General features: G+C 61.4%; 2 protein-coding genes and 1 long non-coding RNA gene across 4 annotated transcripts; 1 reads left to right on the top strand and 2 right to left on the bottom strand.

Moving 5' to 3' along the window:
* Positions 1–2,732: 2,732 nt before the first annotated feature.
* LOC132074747 (uncharacterized) lies at positions 2,733–5,323 on the bottom strand. The gene is made up of 5 exons (XR_009418647.1): positions 5,234–5,323; positions 4,811–4,971; positions 4,260–4,473; positions 4,035–4,122; positions 2,733–3,626 (listed from the first exon to the last, which is right to left on the bottom strand). It is a non-coding gene; the product is annotated as an uncharacterized LOC132074747 (long non-coding RNA).
* A 4,197-nt stretch (positions 5,324–9,520) lies between these two features.
* MPEG1 (macrophage expressed 1) lies at positions 9,521–12,099 on the top strand. The gene has a single exon (XM_059474656.1). It carries the CDS (start codon positions 9,713–9,715, stop codon positions 11,870–11,872), a length of 2,160 nt encoding a protein of 719 aa, XP_059330639.1. The 5' UTR covers positions 9,521–9,712; the 3' UTR covers positions 11,873–12,099.
* DTX4 (deltex E3 ubiquitin ligase 4) lies at positions 11,522–20,513 on the bottom strand. 2 transcript variants are annotated; one of them, XR_009418634.1, is made up of 10 exons: positions 20,280–20,513; positions 17,250–17,976; positions 16,367–16,428; positions 16,073–16,234; positions 15,903–15,964; positions 15,551–15,703; positions 14,720–14,881; positions 14,354–14,443; positions 12,124–14,105; positions 11,522–11,653 (listed from the first exon to the last, which is right to left on the bottom strand). XR_009418634.1 is itself a non-coding variant. In XM_059474657.1 (9 exons), the coding sequence occupies exons 1-9, from the start codon at positions 20,488–20,490 to the stop codon at positions 13,872–13,874; spliced, it is 1,863 nt and encodes a 620-aa protein (XP_059330640.1). In that variant the 5' UTR covers positions 20,491–20,513; the 3' UTR covers positions 12,025–13,871. The 2 variants fall into 2 exon arrangements, 1 of the variants encoding a protein (XP_059330640.1); XM_059474657.1 differs by lacking the exon at positions 11,522–11,653 and having other exon boundaries at positions 12,025–14,105.
* Positions 20,514–21,229: the final 716 nt, after the last annotated feature.

Here is a 21,229-nt window from a genome sequence, read left to right as displayed (position 1 = left end):
GGAATGCGCCGCCCTCCTGCCAGGCCCGGCACCGGCACAGTCCCGGCTCCCCACGGCAGCAGCGGGACCTGCCCGGAGCCGCAGCGGGAGCAGCCCCGCAGCAGCCACGGTGCAAGCGGGAGCGACAGCACCGGGCTCGGTCCGTGCCCGTCCCGGAGCGGCTCTTCCCTCCCGCGGCGATCCCGATCTCCCGGTCCCAGCCCCAATCCCGCCTCGGTTCTGCGGCTCCGCGACGGAGAAGCGGCTCAGCCCGGGACCCCCAGCAGACACCGGCAGGACCCGGACCCGAATCCGAATCCCCAGGCCCGGGTCCCGTTCCCGGCCCCACCTCAGCGTTTCGAACCCCGCGCAGCACCGGGAGCAGCCCCCGGTCTGGGGCTCCGCACGGCGCTCCAGCGACGGCCTCGCTGCATCCCGGGATGAGCATCCGCCGCACAAAGCGGAGCGGGCGCGGATCCGCCGGGATTTACGGGCGCGGGCGGGGCGGGGCGGGGCCGGCTCAGGTGTGAGGGGCGGGGCCGACTCAGGTGCGCGGGGCCCCAGCGCGGCTGCGCGGGGCGGGGCCGAGAGGATTTAAACCCCGGGAATCGGCGCTGGCGCCATTTGCCCCCTCGACGCTCGGAGGGGAAGGTTGCGTCCGCGCGGGCTCCATATTGTTTTATTTGTTTCTTTTCTTTTACGCTTATTTTTCTTAATACCTCCCCTCTCGCGCTCCCTTCCTCCCCTCCTCCACCCCCTACACCCTCCCCCCCCCTACCCCCCCCTCCCTCTCCCCCCTAGCCCTCCCCTCCCTCCCCCCAAACCGCTCCCTCCCGGGCCGGTCCCCCCTACCCTTCCTATCCCCCTGCACACCCCAACCCTGCCCTACCCCTCCTTCCTCCACGCTTCCTTCCCTCCCCAGCCCGGCTCCCACCTGCCCCCTCATCCTCCTTCCCTTCCTCCCAATTCCTCCTTCCCCTCCTTCCTTCACCCATCCTCCTCCTTCACCTCCCTGTTTTCCTTCTTCACCTTGATCCCCCCCCACCTGTTCTCCATCCTCATCCTCCGCCCGTCCTGCCCCTGCCACCCCACTGCCCCTGCCCCCCTCCCTGCTCCCCTGCACACCCCGAGCCCCCCACCTGCCCTCCATCCTTGACCCACCCCGACCACCCCCTCTGTCCCCGTCCTCTGTCCCCTCTCCCTCTTTCCCCCGCAGCCGCGGGGCTCGGGGCGCCGCACAATAAAGCCCAGAGGGCCGGAGCGGCGCCCCCGCTGTCCCTGGAGCCCCCACACGGGGCCGGACCCGCTCGGCGGGACCCCCCATTGCAGTGCAAAGCACGGCCCGACAGCGCCGGGGTTCCGGCTGTCCCTACATCACACTGGGGGGCCCCGGGGGGGGGGGGCGGTTGGGGGGGGTGGGGGGGTGTTAGGAAGGGCCCCCTCCTCAGGAGGGGGTCCCGGGGAGGAGGGGGGTTGGGGTGGGGGGGGGGGGGTTGGGGTAGGGCCCCCTCCGGAGGAGGGGGTCCCTGGGAGGGGGGTGGGGCGGAGGGGGCACTCCCCCCTCCAGGCCCCGCCCCCTCCTCCGGACGGGGCTCGGCCCGGGGCCCGGGGGGAAGAGGGGGGTGGGGGGGGGCAGAAGGGGAGGGGCCGCACACCTGAGCCGGGCCCGGCCCCGCCCGGGACCGCCCCTGAGCCCCGGCACCGCCCCCGAGCCCGGCACCGCCCCGCACACCTGAGTTGGGCCCCGCCCCGCGCACCTGAGCCGGGCCCGGCCCCTCCCGGGACCGCCCTGGGACCGCCCCTGATCCCGGGACCGGCCCTGAGCCCCGGGGCCCCGCCCTGCCCGCGATGGCGGCGGGACCGTCGCTGCCCGGCCCCGCCCTTCTCACCTGGGCCGGGCCGGGGCTGCGAGCGGCACCGGGACCGGGGCCTCGGCTCCGGGTCCCGCCGGTGTCTCTGGGGCTCCGGGCGGTGCCGCCTCTCCCCCGCCGGGCGGGCTGCGGGTCCCGGCCCCGCAGCACTGAGGGCGCTTGGGGCCGGCACCGGCACCGACAGGAGCCGCTCCGGGACGGACGCTGGGGCCGGGCCCGGGCGGTCCCGGGATGCCGCGCTCAGCCCGACGCGCCGGCTCCGTTCGCAGCCCCGAACCCCTCCCGGCCGCCCGCGCCGAGCCCCGAACGCGGCCCCGGGGCTCCGCCGCCTGCCCCGCCCGTGGCGCTCGGCGCCTGCCCCGGAGCTCCGCTGCGGCCGAGGCAGCCCGGCTTCGGGCCGTGCCCGGGGCTCGGAGCCCGGAGACACGGACTGGCCCTGGCCGAAAGAGCCGCCCGGAGCACCAAAACGCGGCCTTTGGCCTTTCACTCAGGCCCCCAAAATGCAGCACTTAAATCTCTCTTGGTGAAGCCCAAACACTGAGTGACCCCGGTTTCAGGACCTCCCACACACAGGCCATGGTCTCTGCTTTGCGCCTCTAAAATGCAGAACTTGTTCTCTCTGAGATCCCAAATGCTGTCTGAGGCACCTTGGTTTCAAGTCCCCCAAACCAGTCCTGGGTGTCTCTTTCTGTACCTGGCCAAATGAGCCCAGTTTTGAGCCCCCAAATCGCAGCACTGGGTGTCTCTCTGTGAGCCCCAAAACTGCCCCAGTCCCTCCGTTCGGAACCCCCAGAAGTGCCCTGGGCCAGGGGCAGACCCAGCTGGGCCCCAGCAGCAGCTCCCTCACCCCCAGTGTGATGGGGAAGAGACCAGAGACAAAAATCCAGCTCAGAACACTTTAATAATGCAAACCAAGACAAATATAATAATTTAATAGTCATGACAGCACATAACAGTGATAGCAACAAGAGCAGTGAGAACAATAGCAATAAAAAGGAGAGAAGCCATTCCACAGCCCCCCTTTAACATTATAAATCCAAAAGTCATTCAGAGCACCACAAAATCCCAGTGTGGGGCATTTCCATATTCCTGTTATTTTCTCTGTGGTCCATCCCGGGGATATGAGGCACTTGCTGCTCCTCTGGGGCAAGGGAACGGCTCCTGTGCTATTCCCAAAAACAGAACACCTGGAATTAGTTCCATGGGAGCCCAATCCGGTCTTTCCAGTGACTGGGGGTCACCCAGAGGGTCTTTACCAGCATCAAATGAAAATGTCATCCTGGTCCAGTGCATTCCCAGCAGGACTGGACACTCCTGGGCACGGTGACCAGTTCATGAAAATTGGACCAGTGACAATCCAAAGAGGACTTTAAGGTTGGAGACTTAAAATCAGAAACTCCAATTCTTTTCAGCACCTCTTGCTTAAATGTTGCCCTGCTGGAAGAGCTCAATCAGTATTTTTGCTGACCAGATTGCCAAAGAGAGGGAAAACCAATCAGCATTCCCTGGATGCCTCCATCACTTCCACAGCCATCTGCAGCCAGTGGCCAATGGGCAGGAGCTCAAGGGGTGGTATTAATTACATTACTCCCAAGGTTTTAATGATTCTGGCATTATCCCATGTGCCTGAGTGTGCCAGAAACCCCAGAGCTCCAGGAGCTGCAGCCAGCTGCAGGCAGGCGTTCTTCCTTCTCAGCTTTTTGGGAGCGTGGGTGAAGGTCCCCTTCCTAGTGATCTTGGGCCCTGCTGGAGCCAATTCATGTCACAGCCCATATCCTACAGGAAAACAGGAAAGTGCCCAGTTGGCCCCAGTTCCAGTCAGGAATGTCTCAAACAACACTGTGGGGTGTTCTTCCAGCTCTGGAAGGAAAGCTGGGGTGAGCCCAATGCCCAGGCTTCCTGTGGAACAGCACTTCAGGTTTTTAGGTCAGGGGCTTTTCCTGGTGCCCTGAGGTACAGGATGATCCATAGATTTATCCCTCCCTTATTTCTCACACACTCACAGACTGAGGTCCTGCCCCTTTTGCCCTCCCTCAAGGGCTGCAATTGCCAGTGGGGTTTTCCCACTTTTCAGCAGACCAGGGATCATTCTCCAGTGTCTCCAGGAAATTTCCAGAGCTGACCCATTCCCAGGTACAGAGGCCAAGTACAGAGGTCAGGATGAACAAAGGTTTTAGCACTTACCATCTTTAATCTTCCTTCTCCACAACAACTTGCTCTGGCTCATTCCATCTCAGAAAGTTCCTTGTCTTTGTTTCAGCCTCAGAGGATTCTGTGAGGAGATTTCACAGCCACAAATCAAGATCCCAGACCCTCAGGGTTACCCATGAAGGCGGAGCAGTGTTGGCTGCCTCAGTGAATTTCCTCCATGTACACAACTTAAAAACCATTACACCACTTCATAATTACCTGGAGCTGGTGCTGTAACAATGAAAAACTGATTTTCCATGTCCAGAGGCAGGAGATTGTCCTGGTCAGGCTGTGAGACCTTAAATGGCACATTGATCTGGGGCTGTGACTGTATTCCAGCAGGGATGGAGCCTCCTGTGTGTGCAAACCCAGCGTGGGACCGGGAAGGTTTTCACCAAGGAAAGCTCTTCCTTTCTTCCTTGGCAGCTTTTCTCTGGAATATTAATCAAAGAGGGAAGCCTTGTCCTTAATCCAATCACCACAGGGCAGCAAATTACTGTTTCTTGTTTACCAGCTATGAACAAAACTGGGAGCAGCACTGAAAATTTGGGAGCTGCTGCTTCACCACACGGTGTCAGCAACAGAGAGAAAACACAAAATGTGTATCCAAAAACAGGGATAAAATGATCCCTCCTGCTTTTAGTGGGACCAGGGCTAATTCTGCCCTGGAGTGACAAAGAACTTCTCCCTCAGACCCCCAGAGACCCCTCAAAAAGCCAAAGGGAAGGAGGGAGGGAGGGAGGGAGGGAGGGAGGACACCTCTGCCTCACCTGCTGGGAACAGCACAGGTCCTGCTGCTCCTGGGCACTGGGAACGTGTCTGGAGCCAGGAGCTCCTTCCCAGGCTGGAGGGGCTTTCCTGAAGCAGCACCTCTGGTTCACATCCTGCTGGCTTTCCCCTCTCTCGGGAAAGGAAGGATTTCATCCAGAGCCTGGAGAAGGAGGAAACAAGGAGGCCCAGCCCATGGACTGTTCATGGCGGGACACAGAAGCTGTGCAGGGATTTCTGCCCCAGGGGTCACATTCTCTCAAACCCAGTGCAAACTCACTAAAATGACCTTCCCACAAATACCTCCTAAGGCACATGAGAACCTGAATAAGTAAATGGAATCAACCCCTTTGTTCCATTGGCCTCACACCCCAAATTCCAGTGGGACAGACAAGTCCCTCTCCTTGGAAGGCAGCATCTCCTACCTGGAGCTGGGCCTTCCCCAGCCTTTGGTGGCCGCTGTCTCCATCCTCCCACACCTCCTCATCCTCCTCCTCGCCAGGCTTGGCTTCCTCACCCTGCAGAGCAAACACAGGGACGGTCACCAGCCTGCTCAGCCCGGCCTGGGCAGCAGGGACGGGCTGGTGGCACCCTCTGGATGTCACCCTGCGCCTGGCACCGTCCCTGCTCCGTGCCCATCCCCGTTCCTGCCCCGGCAGCTCCTTGGAACGGGATGTGAAACCACAAACGTTTGCTCTGCTGGGGCTGGCACAGCAGAGACTCCCCCGGGGCAGGGGCAAAGCTCCTGCTCCCACATCCTCTGCCTCCCACAGCCCTGCTGGGGCTGGCACAGCAAAGGAAACGCCTCAGCTCCTGCTGGGAACTCCCTCCTGTGCCCATAAACCCAGGGAAATCCTGGCTGCTCCATCCCTGGAATTGTCCAAGCCAGGCTGGATGGGGCTTGGAGCACCCTGGGCTGCGGATGGAATGGCAGGGGATGGAATGAGGTGATCCTTCCCACCCAAACCATTTGGGGATTCCATAATCTCTCCATGCATTTACTTTGCACCATTTCCTCTCAGATTTAAATTCTCAAATTCATTTTTTCAAAGGAATAACTTTAAAAATATTCCAGGAGTTAAAAGAGGAGTGTGAAACATACAAGAATCATTCCTACACCCATCAAATCATTATTAACCAGTAGACTATTCCCTCGTCTCTGTGCTTGTTTTCCTTTCCTGGAAGTCCTTATGATCCCAGAGTCCCTCAGAGAGATGTACTGGGATTACTGGAAGGTTTGCTCTGTCAGATAGCAAGGGGGGCTCACAACACTTGTTCCTCTGTATCTTTGCCCTTTAACCAGCTTTCCCTCCCCTGCCACGCCGAGCCCTCCCCGGTAACTCGGATCCAATCATCGGGACACCGACTCCCCCATTTCCCCCGGTCGCTCCGGCCCGTCCCCGTTCCCCGCCCGGGGCTGTCCCCGCTCCCCGCTCACCTCCGAGCCCGCCGCAGCCGCCCCCGGTGCCCCCGGCGCGGCCCCGCCGCTCCCCGGGCTCCGCCATTGCAGCTCCCGGCTCCGCGCCTGCGCTCCGGCACAACAGCTGCGGTTCCTGCCGGGAGCGGCCCCGGCCAAGGGTCCCGCGGCATCGCACTGCCAGTCCCCATCGTTGTCCCGGTCTCGGTCCCGGCCCAGCTCCATGTCCCGGTCCCGGTGCCGGCGGAGCCGCGGGAAGCGCCCGGCGCGCTCGGAGCTGCAGTACCGGGTGTGTCCACAAGACGGCAGCACTGAGGCTGTAGCTGCCACCGCGCATGCGCAGCGGTTTTAGGGGTGCCCATAAATCCCAATTTCAGTCAATCCCAGATCCCGGATTTCGCCTGTTCCAGCGGGAGCAGGGAGAACGAGCTCCGCGTACACAGAGCTGTTTGTAGTTCCTTCATACAGATAATCTTCTCTAACTTTTTCAAGCCCTTTATTGTTTCATTTATATACCTAAAACATTGTATTTTTATTTTCAAGCCCTATGGATCCATAGTCAGAATTTTTTACAGTCTTGAGAGGAATGGCAGATTTATCTTTAAAAACAAGCTGTGGGTCTGCTGGTAGATAAAACTAGCTCTGGAAGATAAAAGAAACAATGGGAAGGATTATACTGATTGATGAATGGAAAAAGATATTTTCTTTTACAAATAAGCCTTAGGTTTGCTGATAAACGAAATTAGACATTGAGAGATGAAAGAAACAATGGGGAAGAAAAGCTCCTAAATTCCGTAAGAATTAAAAATTAAAAGGGAGGGTTGTACATTAGAGGGAAGTCTTTGGTATCAGGTGTATTGGGAAGTCTGTACCTCCCAAGTACCTCAGCCAATGGAGAAAGAGAGAAGGGAAATGCAGCCGGGAAATTAGGATAAAAAGGGAGGCTGTGTCCTCCAAAAATTTGAGAGATCCCAGGGGAATGCCTCATGGCCTCACCCTTTATTCAAATAAAGCCAGAAAGGACTCCTCTGTCTCCTTTTGGACATAAAACTCTGATGTTTGTGGATTAATTTTCTTAACAGTCTGAAATCCAATCTATAACACAGCAGATTTATCTTGAAATAAATAGTGGTTTTTTTCTATATATAAAAAAGACTCTTTATATTTTCTACTGTTCTACACACAAATGAATTTTCAGGCATTTTGGGGCTATAACCTCCCTTTTTGGGAATATCCCACCTGTTTCCCCCTCATCCCCACTCACCAGCTCCCCCACCACAGACATTGAGGTGCCCCAAATGACACCATCACCCCACAGACTCACACACTTCTCTTTTTCCTCACCCCCAGAGGAGGCACAAAACCAGTGCAAGTGCCCTGGCCAGCAGCTCAGTGCTTCCATAAGAAGCACACGGACATTACCCAAAAAAGGGGGGGAATCGAGGGCAGGGCAGCCCCCCAAAGTGTTGGAAGCCCCCCAGCTCCTGTCCCACAGGCTGGCAGCCGCCCCATGGCACAGGAAGTGTCCCCAAGGGTGGTGTCTCCTCTTCCCCCTCAGCCCTCACCACGTTCCCCCTCCACTCCAGGCAGAGGATTCCTCATTCCAGGAGACGTCTGATCCCTTCCCTAGGCCTTCCCAGACACGGCTGGGCCGTGATGGAATCTGTGCTCCCAGAGCCACCCGGCAGCTCCAGCCCCTGCACTGCTCCTGCACATCAGTTCTCACTTCTCTTTTCCCTTTCATGAATTCCCCCAGCCAGGGAAGCAGAAATAAAACCTAGAAATTTAAAAAGTAAACTGGGAACACAGCCCCACACCTCACTTACTTGATGGTTAAAAGGTGTCTGTGTTTACACATACCCAGGAAAACCAGTCCCTCTGGAGAAGTCTTGGGTTTCCTTTTGCATCAATTGAGTGGCACAGCTGCCAGCTGATACCATTAAACTCTCCATCCCCAAAATCCCTGGTCACCCTGGGCTGTGGGGTTTTTGGTGTCACACTGCTAGCAGGGCCCTCTGCCATCTGCCCTGCCCAGGAGAGAATCCATGGGACTGATGGGAACCTCACCACTGGAAGCCAGGCAGGAATTGGTTAACCCAGAGCAGCACCTCAGAGTGTTGGGGGGAAGCTGTGACATTCCCCTGCCTCCATGGCACCGTGGGCAGGTTTTAGGTGAGGTGCCCACACAGGCTGCACATCCTCGTGCAGATGAGAATCCCTGCACAAGGGTTCTCCAGCTACTCCAGGGGCTGGAGACAGCAAGAACATCCCTGGAGGAGCATCAGGGGGGGTAGGACAGACAGTCAGGATGGACGGACATGAGAGATCTCTGCAGCCAGGGCGTGGAATTTGGGGTTTATTGCAAGTGCAGGGCCCTGCTGGGAGCTGCCAGCCACAGCTCGGAGCAGGCCCGAGAGAAGAGAGGGGGAGAGAGGATGAGAGAGAGAGAGAGCGAGGTGCCTGCTACAATACAATAAATCTTCTTCTGTGTTGAATATTCTAATTCTCACTAACCAATCTAGTACAATATACAAATCCTATAGCATTTACATCCAGCCTATAAGAATCAATACATTACCATACTGTGTTACATTTAAAACCCTAAAAACTACTCTTTTAAACCCTAAAAACTCCCCTTTCGGCCCCTTCTGCCAAGCTGCAGGGTCTGCTCTGACCCTTGGAGCTGTCTGCAAGCAGAGGGTATTGTTTCATCAAAAGGGGATTAGCTTCAGCTGGCCATACCATTGTTTTCCAGTTGTTTAGTAACTAAGGTACCTCAAAGCTTGCTTTCATTTCAATCTCACCTAAAGTTTCTATATTCTCAAAATCTTTTTCCAGGCAATCATATTAATAAAGCTTTCCTGTTTGATCTTCCCCAACACAATGGCATTCCTGTTATCTCTTCACCCCCCTGTCCTGGCATTATCCTCCCCAAAAAACACAGGCACTTACAGGCCCTGTGCCTCCATCACAGCTGTCATGCCAGCCTCCTCCCAGGCAGAAGTGTCCTGCAAAGAGGAACTCAGGAGCAAAACCAAGGGAAGTGAATCTGTCTGTATGGAAAGAGTCACCGTTTCCACAGCAGAAACTTCCTTTACTGTTTATTCCCCAAAACTTGCACCACCTGCCCTGTGCTGCTGAATCCGCAGCCCAGCCAGGCAGCAGCTGGGCAGAGCTGGATCCGAGCCCTCAGCACCTGTGGCTCAGCATTCCCGAGCAGGAGGTGCTGTCCCCGGCTGGTGACACTGCAGACCCTGGGGGAAGGATGGGAGTGGGGCAGAGGAGGCTGCAGAGAGTCCCTGGTGGGGCAGAGGGAGGGACAGACACCTTCCTGCTCCCCACCCCCTGGTCTCAGTTTCCCCTCTGTCATTTCTCACATGCCTCAGTTCTCACTTCTCCTTTCCCTTTCGTCAATTCCCTCAGCCAGCTCGTTTACCCAGCTCCGGTCCCTCTGCTCCGACTGGTGAGTGCCCAGAGCGGCTCGGCCATGGGCTGGGGGCTCAGGGGGGCCTCGCTCACCTGGGCACTGCTGGCGTGGGTGACAGGGGCTGAGCAGCCCCAGGAACTCTCGTCCTCTTCGGGGTTTGGGGTGTGCAGAAAGACCTTAAACCTCTCACGTCTGGAAGTTCTGCCGGGGGGCGGCTGGGATAACCTCAGGAATTTGGATATGGGCAGAGTCATCAACCTGGGCTACTCACAGTGCAAGACCACAGAAGATGGATCTTACCTCATCCCAGACGAGATCTTCACCATCCCCCGCAAGCAGAGCAACCTGGACACCAACTCCGAAATCATCGAATCCTGGAAAGATTACCAGAGCATCACCTCTGCCTCCATCAACCTGGAGCTGTCCCTCTTCTCCTCCATCAACGGCAAATTCTCCAGCGACTTCCACCGCACCAAGACCCACCAGGTGAGAGACAAGGCTGTCACCACCCGGGTGCAGGTCAGGAACCTGGTTTACACAGCCAAGATCGACCCCGAGGCGGCCCTGGACAGGGCCTTCAAGAAGCAGCTGCTGACCATTGCCAGCCACCTGGAGAACAACCAGACCCAGATGGCCGATTTCCTGGCCGAGGTGCTGGTGCTCAACTACGGCACCCACACCATCACCTCCGTGGATGCAGGAGCCACCCTGGTGCAGGAGGACCAGATCAAAGCTACCTTCCTGAAGGACAGCTGGGCCACACGGAGCTCTGTCACTGCCTCGGCCGGCGTGGCTTTCCACAGCATCGTCAATGTGGGAACCAAGGAATCCCTGGACGTCAGCTCAGGCTTCACCAAGCAGTACCTGGACAACCGCACCAACTCCAGGGTGGAGAGCATCGGTGGGGCCCCCTTTTACCCGGGCATCACCCTGAAGACGTGGCAGGAGAGGATTCAAAACCAGCTGGTGGCCCTGGACCGCTCAGGGCTGCCCCTGTACTTTTTCATCAAGCCGAGCACGCTGCCAGAGCTGCCGGCACCCACGGTGCGGAGGCTGGCCCGGCGCGTGGAGCTCGCCATCCGCCGCTACTACACCTTCAACACCGCCCCGGGCTGCACCGACCCCTCCTCGCCCAACTTCAACTTCCACGCCAACACTGACGACGGCTCCTGCAAGGGCACCATGGCCAACTTCACCTTCGGGGGAGTCTTCCAGGAGTGCGTGGGCCTGGGCGGTCCCGACACTGGCGCGCTGTGCCAGGCGCTGGAGCAGAGAAACCCCCTCACCGGGGCCTTCTCCTGCCCCACCGCCTACACCCTGGTGCTGCTGGGCGTGCAGGAGCGGGAGGAGGGTCACAGCCACCTGGAGTGCCACAACAAGTGCACCCTGGGCATCTTCTGCCACCGCGAGTGCCAGGACGTCTTCTGGCTCTCCCGGGTGCAGTTCAGCGCCTACTGGTGCGCCGCGAGCGGGCAAGTGCCTCCGAACTCGGGGTACCTCTTTGGGGGGCTGTTCAGCACCCACGGCGCCAACCCCATCACCGGAGCCCTGTCCTGTCCCTCGGGGTTCTTCCCACTGAAGCTCTTCGGCGAGCTCAGAGTGTGCGTGAGCCAGGATTACGAGGCGGGGGCCGCGTACGCGGTGCCCTTCGGGGGCTTCTTCAGCTGCCAGGCCGGGAACCCCCTGGCCGGGCAGCCCCGGGGCACGGCTGAGGGCGCCCACGCCAAGGGCTGTCCCCCGGGCTTCAGCCAGCACCTGGCACTCATCAGCGACAGCTGCCAGGTGCAGTTCTGCGTCCAGGCCGGGCTCCTCACCGGGGGCTCGCTGCCGCCCGCCCGCCTGCCCCCCTTCAGCCGGCCCCCCGCCAACCTGCCGGCCGTGGACACGCTGCTGGTGCGGGACGGGGACAGCGCCTGGGTGAGGGACGGCCAGAGCCACGTGTGGCGGCTGGCACGGCCCGAGGAGGCGCGGCACGCGGCCGACATGGTCGGGGCCCGGGGGCTGTCAGGGGGAGAGGTGGCCGGAGTCACCGTGGCCGTGCTGGCCGGGCTGGCCACCGGCCTGGGGACAGCCTGGTACGGCCACCGGCGCTACAGGGCCAGGGGGTACCGCGAGCTGGGCACGGGGGACAGCCCGGCCCCCGGCAGCCCCGAGCACAGCACGGTGCTGAGTGTGGGCGAGGGGTACCAGCAGGAGGAGATGGAGGGGACGGTGCCCTGAGTGCCCCCTCCCCTGGGGCCCAAATCCCCAAACCCACAGGAAAAGGCAGGCGCGGAGGGGCCCCGGGGAGGGCTGTCTCCCAAATCCTGCATGCTGCAAGCTGCAACTCCTATCTCCATGTATATCTATCGGGATAGATATACACACGCATGCAGAGAGGCACGGAGCAGTTTTATTTCAGCCAGCAACTCATCGTGTAGTCAACAGAGCATTAAAAAAAGGAAAAAAAGTCACGTTGTGGAAAGACTTACTCACAGTAAGAGCCATCGGGCTGGCACCGCGGAGGTGGGGGACCCTCCCCCCTGTCGCCCAGAGGGTTTTGCATAGCTCCAGACAGGCTTTGTCTGCACTGGGGAAAACCCAGGGCGTGCAGTGGAGGAGAAATCACACGGCTGAGAGCCACCCAAACAGGGGCGTGTGCCTGGGGAAAGAGGGTTTCTCCCTTGAGGTAGAAGATAACAACCCACGCTGAGGGCGGCTGGGCACAGATGGGTGCAAAGGGAAATCAGGGGGACTCGGGGTGCCTGGCCCTGCCCACAGCGCCCCTGGCTCGCCTGGCCACACAGATGACTGACAGAAGACAACGGAGAGGCCAGGCCGTGCAGGGACCGCCAGAGTCCCCTGCCATCCGCTTTATTGACCCCCAGCCCCTCCTGGGGTGGCCGCGGGGGTGACGGACCCTCCAGGCCACGGAGAGGAAAACAGCAACGACAACAGAACGATGCACAGCAGGATGGGCCCCCCTCCCACCAGCACAGGGGGCCAGGGAGCCCCCAGCACCCGGCACAGGTGGCTCTGAGAGGCCCCGTGAACCCTGGTTTGGGATGGAAGGGACCCCACAGACTCCCTTTCATAAGCCCTGCCCTGGGGAGGGACACCTTCCACCTGGGCTCTCCAAGGCCCAGTCACCCAGGGGGCTGACAGGGACCCCCGGAGCCTTGGAACACACTTCCCCCATCACCCACACTCTCCTACCCACACCACCCTCCTGGCCCAGCCCATGCCAACACCTCAGCAAGCACCTTCCCCTGCAGACCTCCCCAAGGGCAGGAAGGGGGACACTTCTTACCCCACCTGCACCTGGCCCCATGGGGACCCACAAGTGACAGCCCTCCCATGGAGCAGAGCCCTGTCGGGGTGGGGGGCCCCACAGCCCCTGTCCCAACCCCAAGCACCACTGTGCCCAGCCCCAGCTCGGCTGCAGCACCACGTTCTCCCAGGCTGCCTCCCCAGATGCCCCCCTATATGTACATATATACGACAAAACCCCAAAACACGAGGTATATAGAAATTCCAACGTGGGGACGCCCCCATACGAACAGTTCAAGGAACCCACTGCGGGAGGTGGCATGTCACTGTCCCCTCCCACACACACTTCCTACCACCCACCAGCCCCTCCCTGGCATGCAGAGGGACACGGGGACCCTGCAGGGCACAGCTCAGACACAGCCAAGAGGAGCAGGGGGCAGGGCTGGGGGCAGCTGAGGCAGCCCAGGCCCCCCAGCCTCCACAGACAAGGAGACCAGTGGGGAGGTACTGGACAGAACGAACGGACAGACAAACGTCAGAGGGACGAGGCAGAGCAAGGGGGATTCCTGTGGCCTCAGATCCCACCCCAAGCCAGGTGCCAGCCCCAGGTGGGTGGCAGGGGTGTTGGGTCAGGCTGGGACTGGCACAGATGAGGAGAGAGAGGGGAGCCTGGCACTCCCCAAGCCCTCAGCACAGTGACAGTGAGGACAGAACACCATCCAGAGGGGCGGCCAAGCCAGCCTGAAGCCCCACAGCTGTGTATGGGGATGTTCCCGCCCTGCAGGAGTGAAGGGGACGGCCAAAAGGACCTTCTCCCACATTCCCAGCCAGCCTGGGGCACTGCGTGGCTGCCACTGGGAGCAGGGGGCTGCAGGTGTGCCCTGAAAAGCCCCCAGGCAGATATCTCCAGCAGCTTTATCCTGGTGGGTGCCGGCACAGGCAACCCTTTCCTTGCCTCCTCGCCACAGTCTCAGTCCTTCTCCTGTGCCAGGCTCTCCTCAGTGATGCCCTGGGCTGCCAGCTCGGCCAGGACATTGTCCAGGTAGTTGATGTCGGGGTAGCCGTGGCCGGTGAGGTTGGAGCCGAACTCTGTCTTGTGGTGGATCTCGTTCCAGATCACCGTGTCTGACTCGCCCGTGGTGCTGGAGGTCCCGATGGCGAAGATCAGGCGCCGGTCCCAGGCCACCAGCAGCAACTTCAGTACCTGTGGAGGCCAGGAATGGGGCAGGCAGCAAAGCAGGCACGGCCACACGGGCAGCCCACAGGCAAGGCCTCCTGGAGCACCCCAGCACAGCCTCCTGCCCCAGCCAGAACAGAGGGACTGCGCTGCCGAGCCTGCAGGGGAAGGTCACGGGGCTCCTGCAGAGCCTGCTGGATGGGCTGTGGGCTAAGCCTCCACCCACATTCCCCTGCTTAAGCCATGTTTGCTTTTCCCACCCGGGCACGCCTCACCTTCCTGCCCTTCTCGCTGTCTGGCAGGTAGCAGTGCCGGGGGAAGCCACGGGCCGTGAAGCTCTTCCCAGGGTTTGGATGCTCTGGTCCCTGCGATGTGGAGGGGAAAAGAAAACCCTTCTGGAGCTCAAAAGCAATCTCTGGGCACAGGGCAACTCCCCAAGCCTTGGTGGGCACTGATGGCCACCATTCCTCTGCCACCAAGCAGACAGGGACAGCACTTTCATGCAGGTACACCCCAGACCTCCCACAACACCCTTACAGACAAGCAGCTCCTGAGCCAAGGCACGAGCTGCAGCGGGACCTGGGGATGACAGAGCTGTGACAGGGGCTGCCAGCCCCCCCAGGTGGCCCCCCCAGACCCACCTGCACCCCCGGGGGGATGTTGTAGATTATGCGGATGGTTTTGCAGTCGGCGTGGCCGGGCAGCGCGTGGGGGATGATGTGATATTCCATCTTCCCGGGAGGCTGCGTCCCTGTCTTCACCCCATAGATGGTTTTGCAGGTGGGACACTGCAGACTCCCATCCTGAGAGTGGAAAAAGGAGGACATGCTGAAACCAGAATCTCCAGCACTGAGCCACGCCAGGCACTGAGTCCCTGAGCAGCACTGAACATTGTTTTAATTGAGAAAAACATAATTTCAAAAACTCTCAAGAACCTGGGGTAGGGCTGGGAGAATACACTATCCAACTTCAGCCAAAAACCTGAGGTCTGCCTTTCTCTTCCCCCTCAGTTTTCCAGTCCTCATTGCTTTCCCTAGCTCTGAATTGGTGCTTTGTTTTGCTTTGTTTTTTCAAAGAGGGAAATATAAAAAATATTGACAATCTCCAAACAAGGCATTTTCCAGGGAATGTCAAGCACGAGGGGTATTTGCAAAAACTCTCCCGTGGCTGGAGAAGCACTGCCTGGCACCAAATTCCAGGTAGCTCTGCTCAAACATGCAGGGATCAAAGTCCACCCTGGCAAGGAAAACAAGCACAAAAATCTGGGCATAGTGGGGGAAACACACCCACACAACCCTGAGTTCTGATTTAGCAGTCCCCAAGTGCTTGCTGCTGATAAAAATTAAACTCTGAGTCAGGGTGGAAGCTCAGGAGTCCTTCAGGGCAGCCAGGCTGGAGCTCTGTCCCACGGAGAGCTCGTGGAGCTCAGCAGAGGTGGCTGAGCCGGGGTCCCTGGGGCTGCAGGCTCTCACCTTGTTGCCGTTGTTGTACATGGCCACCAGGCAGTGGAGGTGGAAGACGTGGCTGCACTTGACCAGCTTCCCCACGAGGTCAGGCTTGACGGCCGGCTGGGGCCCCTTGTAGCCAGAGGGGGCAGAGAGGCGCTCCATGCAGATGGTGCAGTCCTGTGCCAGGGGGAGGACAGGAATCAGAGGGATGGGCGCTGATGGCTGCCCTGCTGTCACCCAGGTCACCCTGCAGGGGCCACGCACGCAGCACACAGCCCCCTCCAGGGACAGGGCAGAGCCATACAGTGTGGCATTGTGTGTATCCCTAGCCCCTCATCCCAGGGCAAAGGCCCTGGCACAGCCCTGCTGCTCGCACCTCATCGGGCGGATGCCGCACCTTCTGCAGGTATTTCTTCAGCACCTCCTCCGGGGTTTTACCTGCGGGACAGCGAGGGTCAAAGGATGGGAGAAATCCACTGCCAGGGGCAGCAGAAGGGATGGGGGCACAGGGGAACCAAGAAGGGGAGGAGGGACAGTCTCTCTTACCCTTCTTGGCCTGTTTCTTGGTGGTCTTGCGGCAGGAGTGGGAGATGCCGGGGATGGACTGGATCTCGCTCTTGCTGACGGGCGGGGGGTGCAGCACCAGCTTGGGGGGCCGGGTCAGGCACACGGGCAGCCCGGCCGCGCTCATGAGGATCCCCGTGATCCCTGCTCAAGGAGGGAGCGAATGGCACTGAGGAAAACACCCTGAAACCCAGAGGCTCCCCAAAACCTGCCCCACGGGGGCTGTTTGTCCTCCCACCCTGGGGGAAGCAGCACCTGCTGTGGTCCCATCCTCACCTGCCAGTGCTGGGTTGACAGGGCTGGAGCCAGTGAGGTTCTTCACAGGGACAGTGGGGACCCTGAGGGGAGCCAGCACAGACCACATCAGGACAGGCAGGAGGCACCCAAGTCCCCACAGGGCCCAGGGGCTACACAACAGTTGCCCGAGCAACTGCACAGGCCCTGGCTGGAAAAAGAGAATCCCCCCGACAGGGCAACATGCCCCTCCTTGCCCCACCACCGCCTTTTCTCTGGCGCTTTAGAAACCCTGACTGCATCTCCATTCATGGCCCCTTTTTGTCACAGCTCCCCGGGCCAGTCTGTTGTTTCTTTTCCTCTTTTCTCCTACAGCCACGTCACTGCCACAGCTCTTTCCCCCTCCCCTTGGGGCTCTCTTCCATGGGAAAGTTTCCCAGCAGGTCAGGAGCTGAGGGAAGGGGGAGAATGGAGAGGGAAAGGAAAGGGGCCAGGCTGTGACAGAAGGCTGATGGCAGAGCCAGACAAAGGGGAGAAACAGGCCCATTAAATGTCCACCCCATCACAAAAAAATGTCTTTGGAGGGTGGGGTCTGGAGGGACCCCTTCTCATGGGGCCTGAATGGCTTTTCTTTGGGCCTTTCGCAGTCCCCCACCCAACCCCCGACTCCAAGAGAAAGAGCAGCCTCAGCCTGTTCATTGAGATGCAGGAGCCAACCCATCCCTGCTCTGGTCCCCAGGCACCTGTGGGGAAGGCAAGGGGCCCAGCAGAACCCACTACCCTCCACGGGAGGCTGGGCACCACCGAGGGTCTCCCACCACGCTCAGCGGTGACAGACCCCTGCAGTGAGGGCTGCAGCCTGCCCTGGGGAGGGGGAAAAGTCTGTGCCGTCCCTTTCTGCAGCCCGGCACCCCGCGGGACTCACCCGGAGGCGATGAGCACGCGGGACTGGGCGATGGCGAGGCGCTGCAGGTGGCTGCGGTTCAGGGTGCCCAGGCTGGCCCGGGAGCCTTTGCCGCCGCCCGCGCTGCCGGGGGGGCTGCCCGAGGCGCCGGCCGAGCTCAGGGCGGGCGTGCTGGCCGCCTGCCGCCGGCCCCCCTGCGCCGCCAGCGGCTTCAGCGAGCCGCGCACCGCGGCCACGCCGTCCGGGGGCTTGGGCCCCGCCGCGGGCACCGCGGGCTTGGGGGCGGGCGGCGGCTTGGCGGGGGCGGCCTTGCGGGGCTGCAGCGTGGAGGTGCCGGGGCCGGCGGCGGCGGCGGCTTTGACGCTCATGACCAGCAGGCACTGGGGACACGTGCAGGCGGGCACCGGCGGGGCCGTCGCCGCCCCAGGGCTGGCCGGCCACGATTGCGACTTGGGCAGCGTGCCCGACACCAGCGGGTAGACCATGTCGAGACGGCGGCGGACGCGGCGCTTGCGCTGGGTCTGCCGGTTGATCTGGCCCATGGTGGCGAAGTCGATGACGTAGCAGAAGCCGATGGCGCTCAGGTCCACCCAGGGGTGCTGCTTCTCGTAGGCGCGCTGGATGGTGATGCCCACGTCCATGTCGTAGGGAGTCCACGTGCCGCTGTCATTCTCCCACTCCCAGACGACGCCCTTGCCCGGCGCTGAGGACGGGTCGTAGTAGCTGCGCCGGACGGGCCGGATGGTGCCTGAGGGAGGGCGACAGATGCCATCAGACCCTGGCGCCAGCAGCCACCCGTGGGCAGGCAGCAAAACCACCCCGACCTGCCCCACCGGTGCCATTCCACACGGGGACAGCACGGCTTTCCGGCTCTGCTGCTGTCCCCACCCTGCCAGGAGACCCGTGTGCCTCAGTTTCCCCAGAGGGCAGGGAGCTCCTACACCCCACAGCCTGGGGGTGCACCCTAGTGCAACTGGGCTGAAGGGAAGGGCAGATTTCACTCCCACTGCCCCACAGGCCAAGCACGGAGCCACTCAGCCCTGGTGGGGAAACACAGAACCACAAGCTTGGCTGCTCCAGCCTGCTCCTGGGGACCTCCCATGGGAGCCTGATGAAACCAGGCATTAGGGCACCTGAGCCCGGCAGTGCCTGTCTCCCTCCCAGCTCTGGGCTGGAACAGGTGAATAAAAGATTAGAGGGGCAGCTCCAAGCCCCAAGCAGTGACACATGCAGGTCCTCACGCACGCAGGGGAGCGGGGCTTGTGCCAGCCCCACCATCTGCACCTGCCAAACCGGCCCCAGTGAAAACCCCAACTGTGGCAACTGATTTTCCTCACAGGGAAAATCCCTGTGAGACCAAGCTAAGGAGTTTGAGTGGGGCCCTGTGCCCAACTCCCGCTGCCCCATCAGCAAACATCAGGAGTGGGACGAGAGCACAAAGCACCAAGGCTTTGTGCCTTGCATGCTTATTTTGGCTAAGCGTTTCCTTTCCCACCACTCCCAATCAACAAGGATGCATTCGAAGCATGGACACAAATTTTGGGAACTCCTACAATGAGGAGAAAGGCTTCCTCTTTGGGATGTCTCACAGCAGGGCAGGGCTGGGTGTGCATGGTACTGGGGTCCCATCCTGAGCGTGTCACTGATGCCCAGAGATGTCTGGTAACAGGTGGGACAAGCACCACTGCCTCCAGGTCCCTCTGCAGATCCCCATGGCTCAGCCCAGCGTGAGGAACAAGAAAGCACTCAAAGAGAAGCAATAACAAGTCTGCTGCTTCGGCTTTTCACCACGTGTCCTGCAAAGCCTCCAAGAATTTCAGTCCCTTCTCACCCCCACCTCTCGGCGGAGAACAGCCGCCACCGCAGGTCCCACAGGGACACGAGTGGGATAACAAGGAAAAGGTGTTTATCAGCACCCTGCCAAAGGGACACGGGGTGCAGCTACACCCCAGCCAAGCCAAGCCACCCGCCCTGTCCTGCCAAGGGGCACCCGGGGCAGAAAAGCCGAGGGGAGCGGGGCAGTGATTTATCCTAATCTGGTGGCGGCATGCGGCATCTGGCGGTCCCCAGGCAGCAGTGTGGGAATGCTGTGTGTTCCCCCAGTCCCTCGCCGCCAGCCGGCCTCCCATTCAACAGGGGAAGAAAGGGAACAATAGCTATTCAGGGCCTGCCAGGGTCGCGACCCCCCCAAATCAGAGCTGTTTAATGACCCAAAATACCAACATCCCCAGCAACCCAGGGAGAGACAGAACAATCTCCCTTTCAGTCCTCCACCCTGGGCAACAATAGCCATCAGAAGCTGGCCCCCAGCCACCCTGCTCGCAGAGGTCCCTTGTCCCCACACCCACGGGCAGGGGAGGGTCGCCGCCAGCCCCCAGGGCTGCTGGGGAAAGAGGGACAAAGGAGGGTGTCTGGCGCTCTGCTGCACCCCAGGGACAAAGCACGCTGGCCATCACAGGGGTGTTGGGGATCACAACCCCCCGTTTTAACGCCCTGCCGTGGATGCTTGTGCCCCACATCCCAGACAAGCCCAGGAGGTGGGGGACAGACAGCTGGGACTCACCCACCTGCCCGTGCCCTCCCCGAGTATCCCTGCACCTGCTTGTGTCCCTGCCCTGGGGCTGCCATCCCCCCGGGATGCAGGATCTGTCACCCAAGTGCCATCCAGCTCTAGGTCGATGGCAGCTCAGATCTAGCACAGAGGGAGCCAGGCACGGCCCTGGAAGGGTGTGCAGGAGACGAGCTCTCCTGAAGGGAGAAGGATGGGGTGGGTGCAACAGGGCCCTGCAGCAGCGAGCAGGGCGGGCAGCACGACCCTGGGGGGGACCAGGGATGCGCGGGCAGGACGGGCAGCGAGGGCAGGGCGAGGACCTGCGGATCGGGTGTGAGGACACGGGCGAGCTGGCATCACGGCGGGATCGGCACGGCGGGGCCCGGCAGCGCCGCTCGGTGCAGCCCCGCACGGCCCCGGAGCGGGGACACCGATACCCCCCTCCCGCCCGCCGGGCCGGCCGTGCCGCCGCGCGGGGCCGGGCCGCGGGGCCGACTCACCGGTGTCCTGGCGGAACTGGTGCATGGACTGCAGGTCGATGATGTAGGGCGCCAGGCGGCTGTCGGCCTGGCCCAGCACCACGCTGCCGCCCGCCCGCGGCCCGGCGCGGGCCACCGCCTCGATGTGGTGGCTGACGGCCGGGCTGTAGGGCCGCCAGCGCCCGTGCTCGTTCAGCCATTCCCACACCACCACGGCCGAGGCCAGCAGCATGGCTCCGCCGCCCCGGCCGCGGCCCCGGCTGGCTGCGCCGCTGCCGCCCGCCCCGGCGGCTCTCGCATGCTCGGCGCGGCGCAGGGCTCTGCCCGCCCCCGCCCGGGGCCGGAGCCGCGCACGGCCGGGCCGCCCCTCGCTCGCCCCTGCGCGCACCCGCGGCGCCGCTCCCGGCCCGCTCCGCCCGGCCCCGCCCGCACCGAGCGCCCCGGGCCGGGGGCGGCACCGCGCCACGTCAGCGCGCCCCGCCCCGGTGGCACCGAGCGACCCGCGGGGGGCGAGGGACCCATCCCGCGTCTGTCCCGGTACCCCCATCCCGCACCCCGGCACCTCCCACTGTCCCGGTATCCCTGTGCTGCATCCCGCTTCCCCACTGTCCCGGTATCCCTGTGCTGCATCCCGCTTCCCCACTGTCCCGGTATCCCTGTGCTGCATCCCGGGTCCACACTGTCCCCGTATCCCTGTCCTGCATCCCGTGTCTCCACTCTCCCCATACCCCCACCCTGCTCCCCTGGGAACCCTCCCAATGTCCCTGTACCCCCACCCTGCAGCCCCCCCATACCCCTAACCAGGTCTGCAGCCCGGGGAGCCCCTGGTGTCGCATCCTTGTGGGGACCCCCCAGTCGCTGCCTGCCAGTGAGAGACTCAGGGTGCTGGTGGGTCACAGGGAAACTGCTCCATGTGCTGTGTCATAGAAATGTGGCCCAAGAGCTTCTTCAGGAAGTGGCCCCCTGGGCTG

This window comes from Ammospiza nelsoni, chromosome 6 (assembly GCF_027579445.1).
Source record: "Ammospiza nelsoni isolate bAmmNel1 chromosome 6, bAmmNel1.pri, whole genome shotgun sequence".
Lineage (NCBI taxonomy): Eukaryota > Metazoa > Chordata > Aves > Passeriformes > Passerellidae > Ammospiza > Ammospiza nelsoni.
The sequence above is the reverse complement of the archived record's forward strand: the minus strand, read 5'-3'. Positions and strand labels throughout refer to the sequence as shown.

What these genes read in the sequence shown, in the direction of transcription:
- MPEG1 (XM_059474656.1), top strand. Translation starts at nt 9,713, where the DNA reads ATGGGCTGGGGGCTCAGGGGGGCCTCGCTCACCTGGGCACTGCTGGCG.
- DTX4 (XM_059474657.1), bottom strand. Translation starts at nt 20,490, where the DNA reads ATGCTGCTGGCCTCGGCCGTGGTGGTGTGGGAATGGCTGAACGAGCAC. An exon ending in CGCGTGCTCATCGCCTCCGG is followed by an intron (nt 16,429 to 17,249) that starts GTGAGTCCCGCG and finishes GGCTCCCCTCAG; the next exon opens with GGTCCCCACTGTCCCTGTGA. An exon ending in ACATCCCCCCGGGGGTGCAG is followed by an intron (nt 14,444 to 14,719) that starts GTGGGTCTGGGG and finishes TCCACATCGCAG; the next exon opens with GGACCAGAGCATCCAAACCC.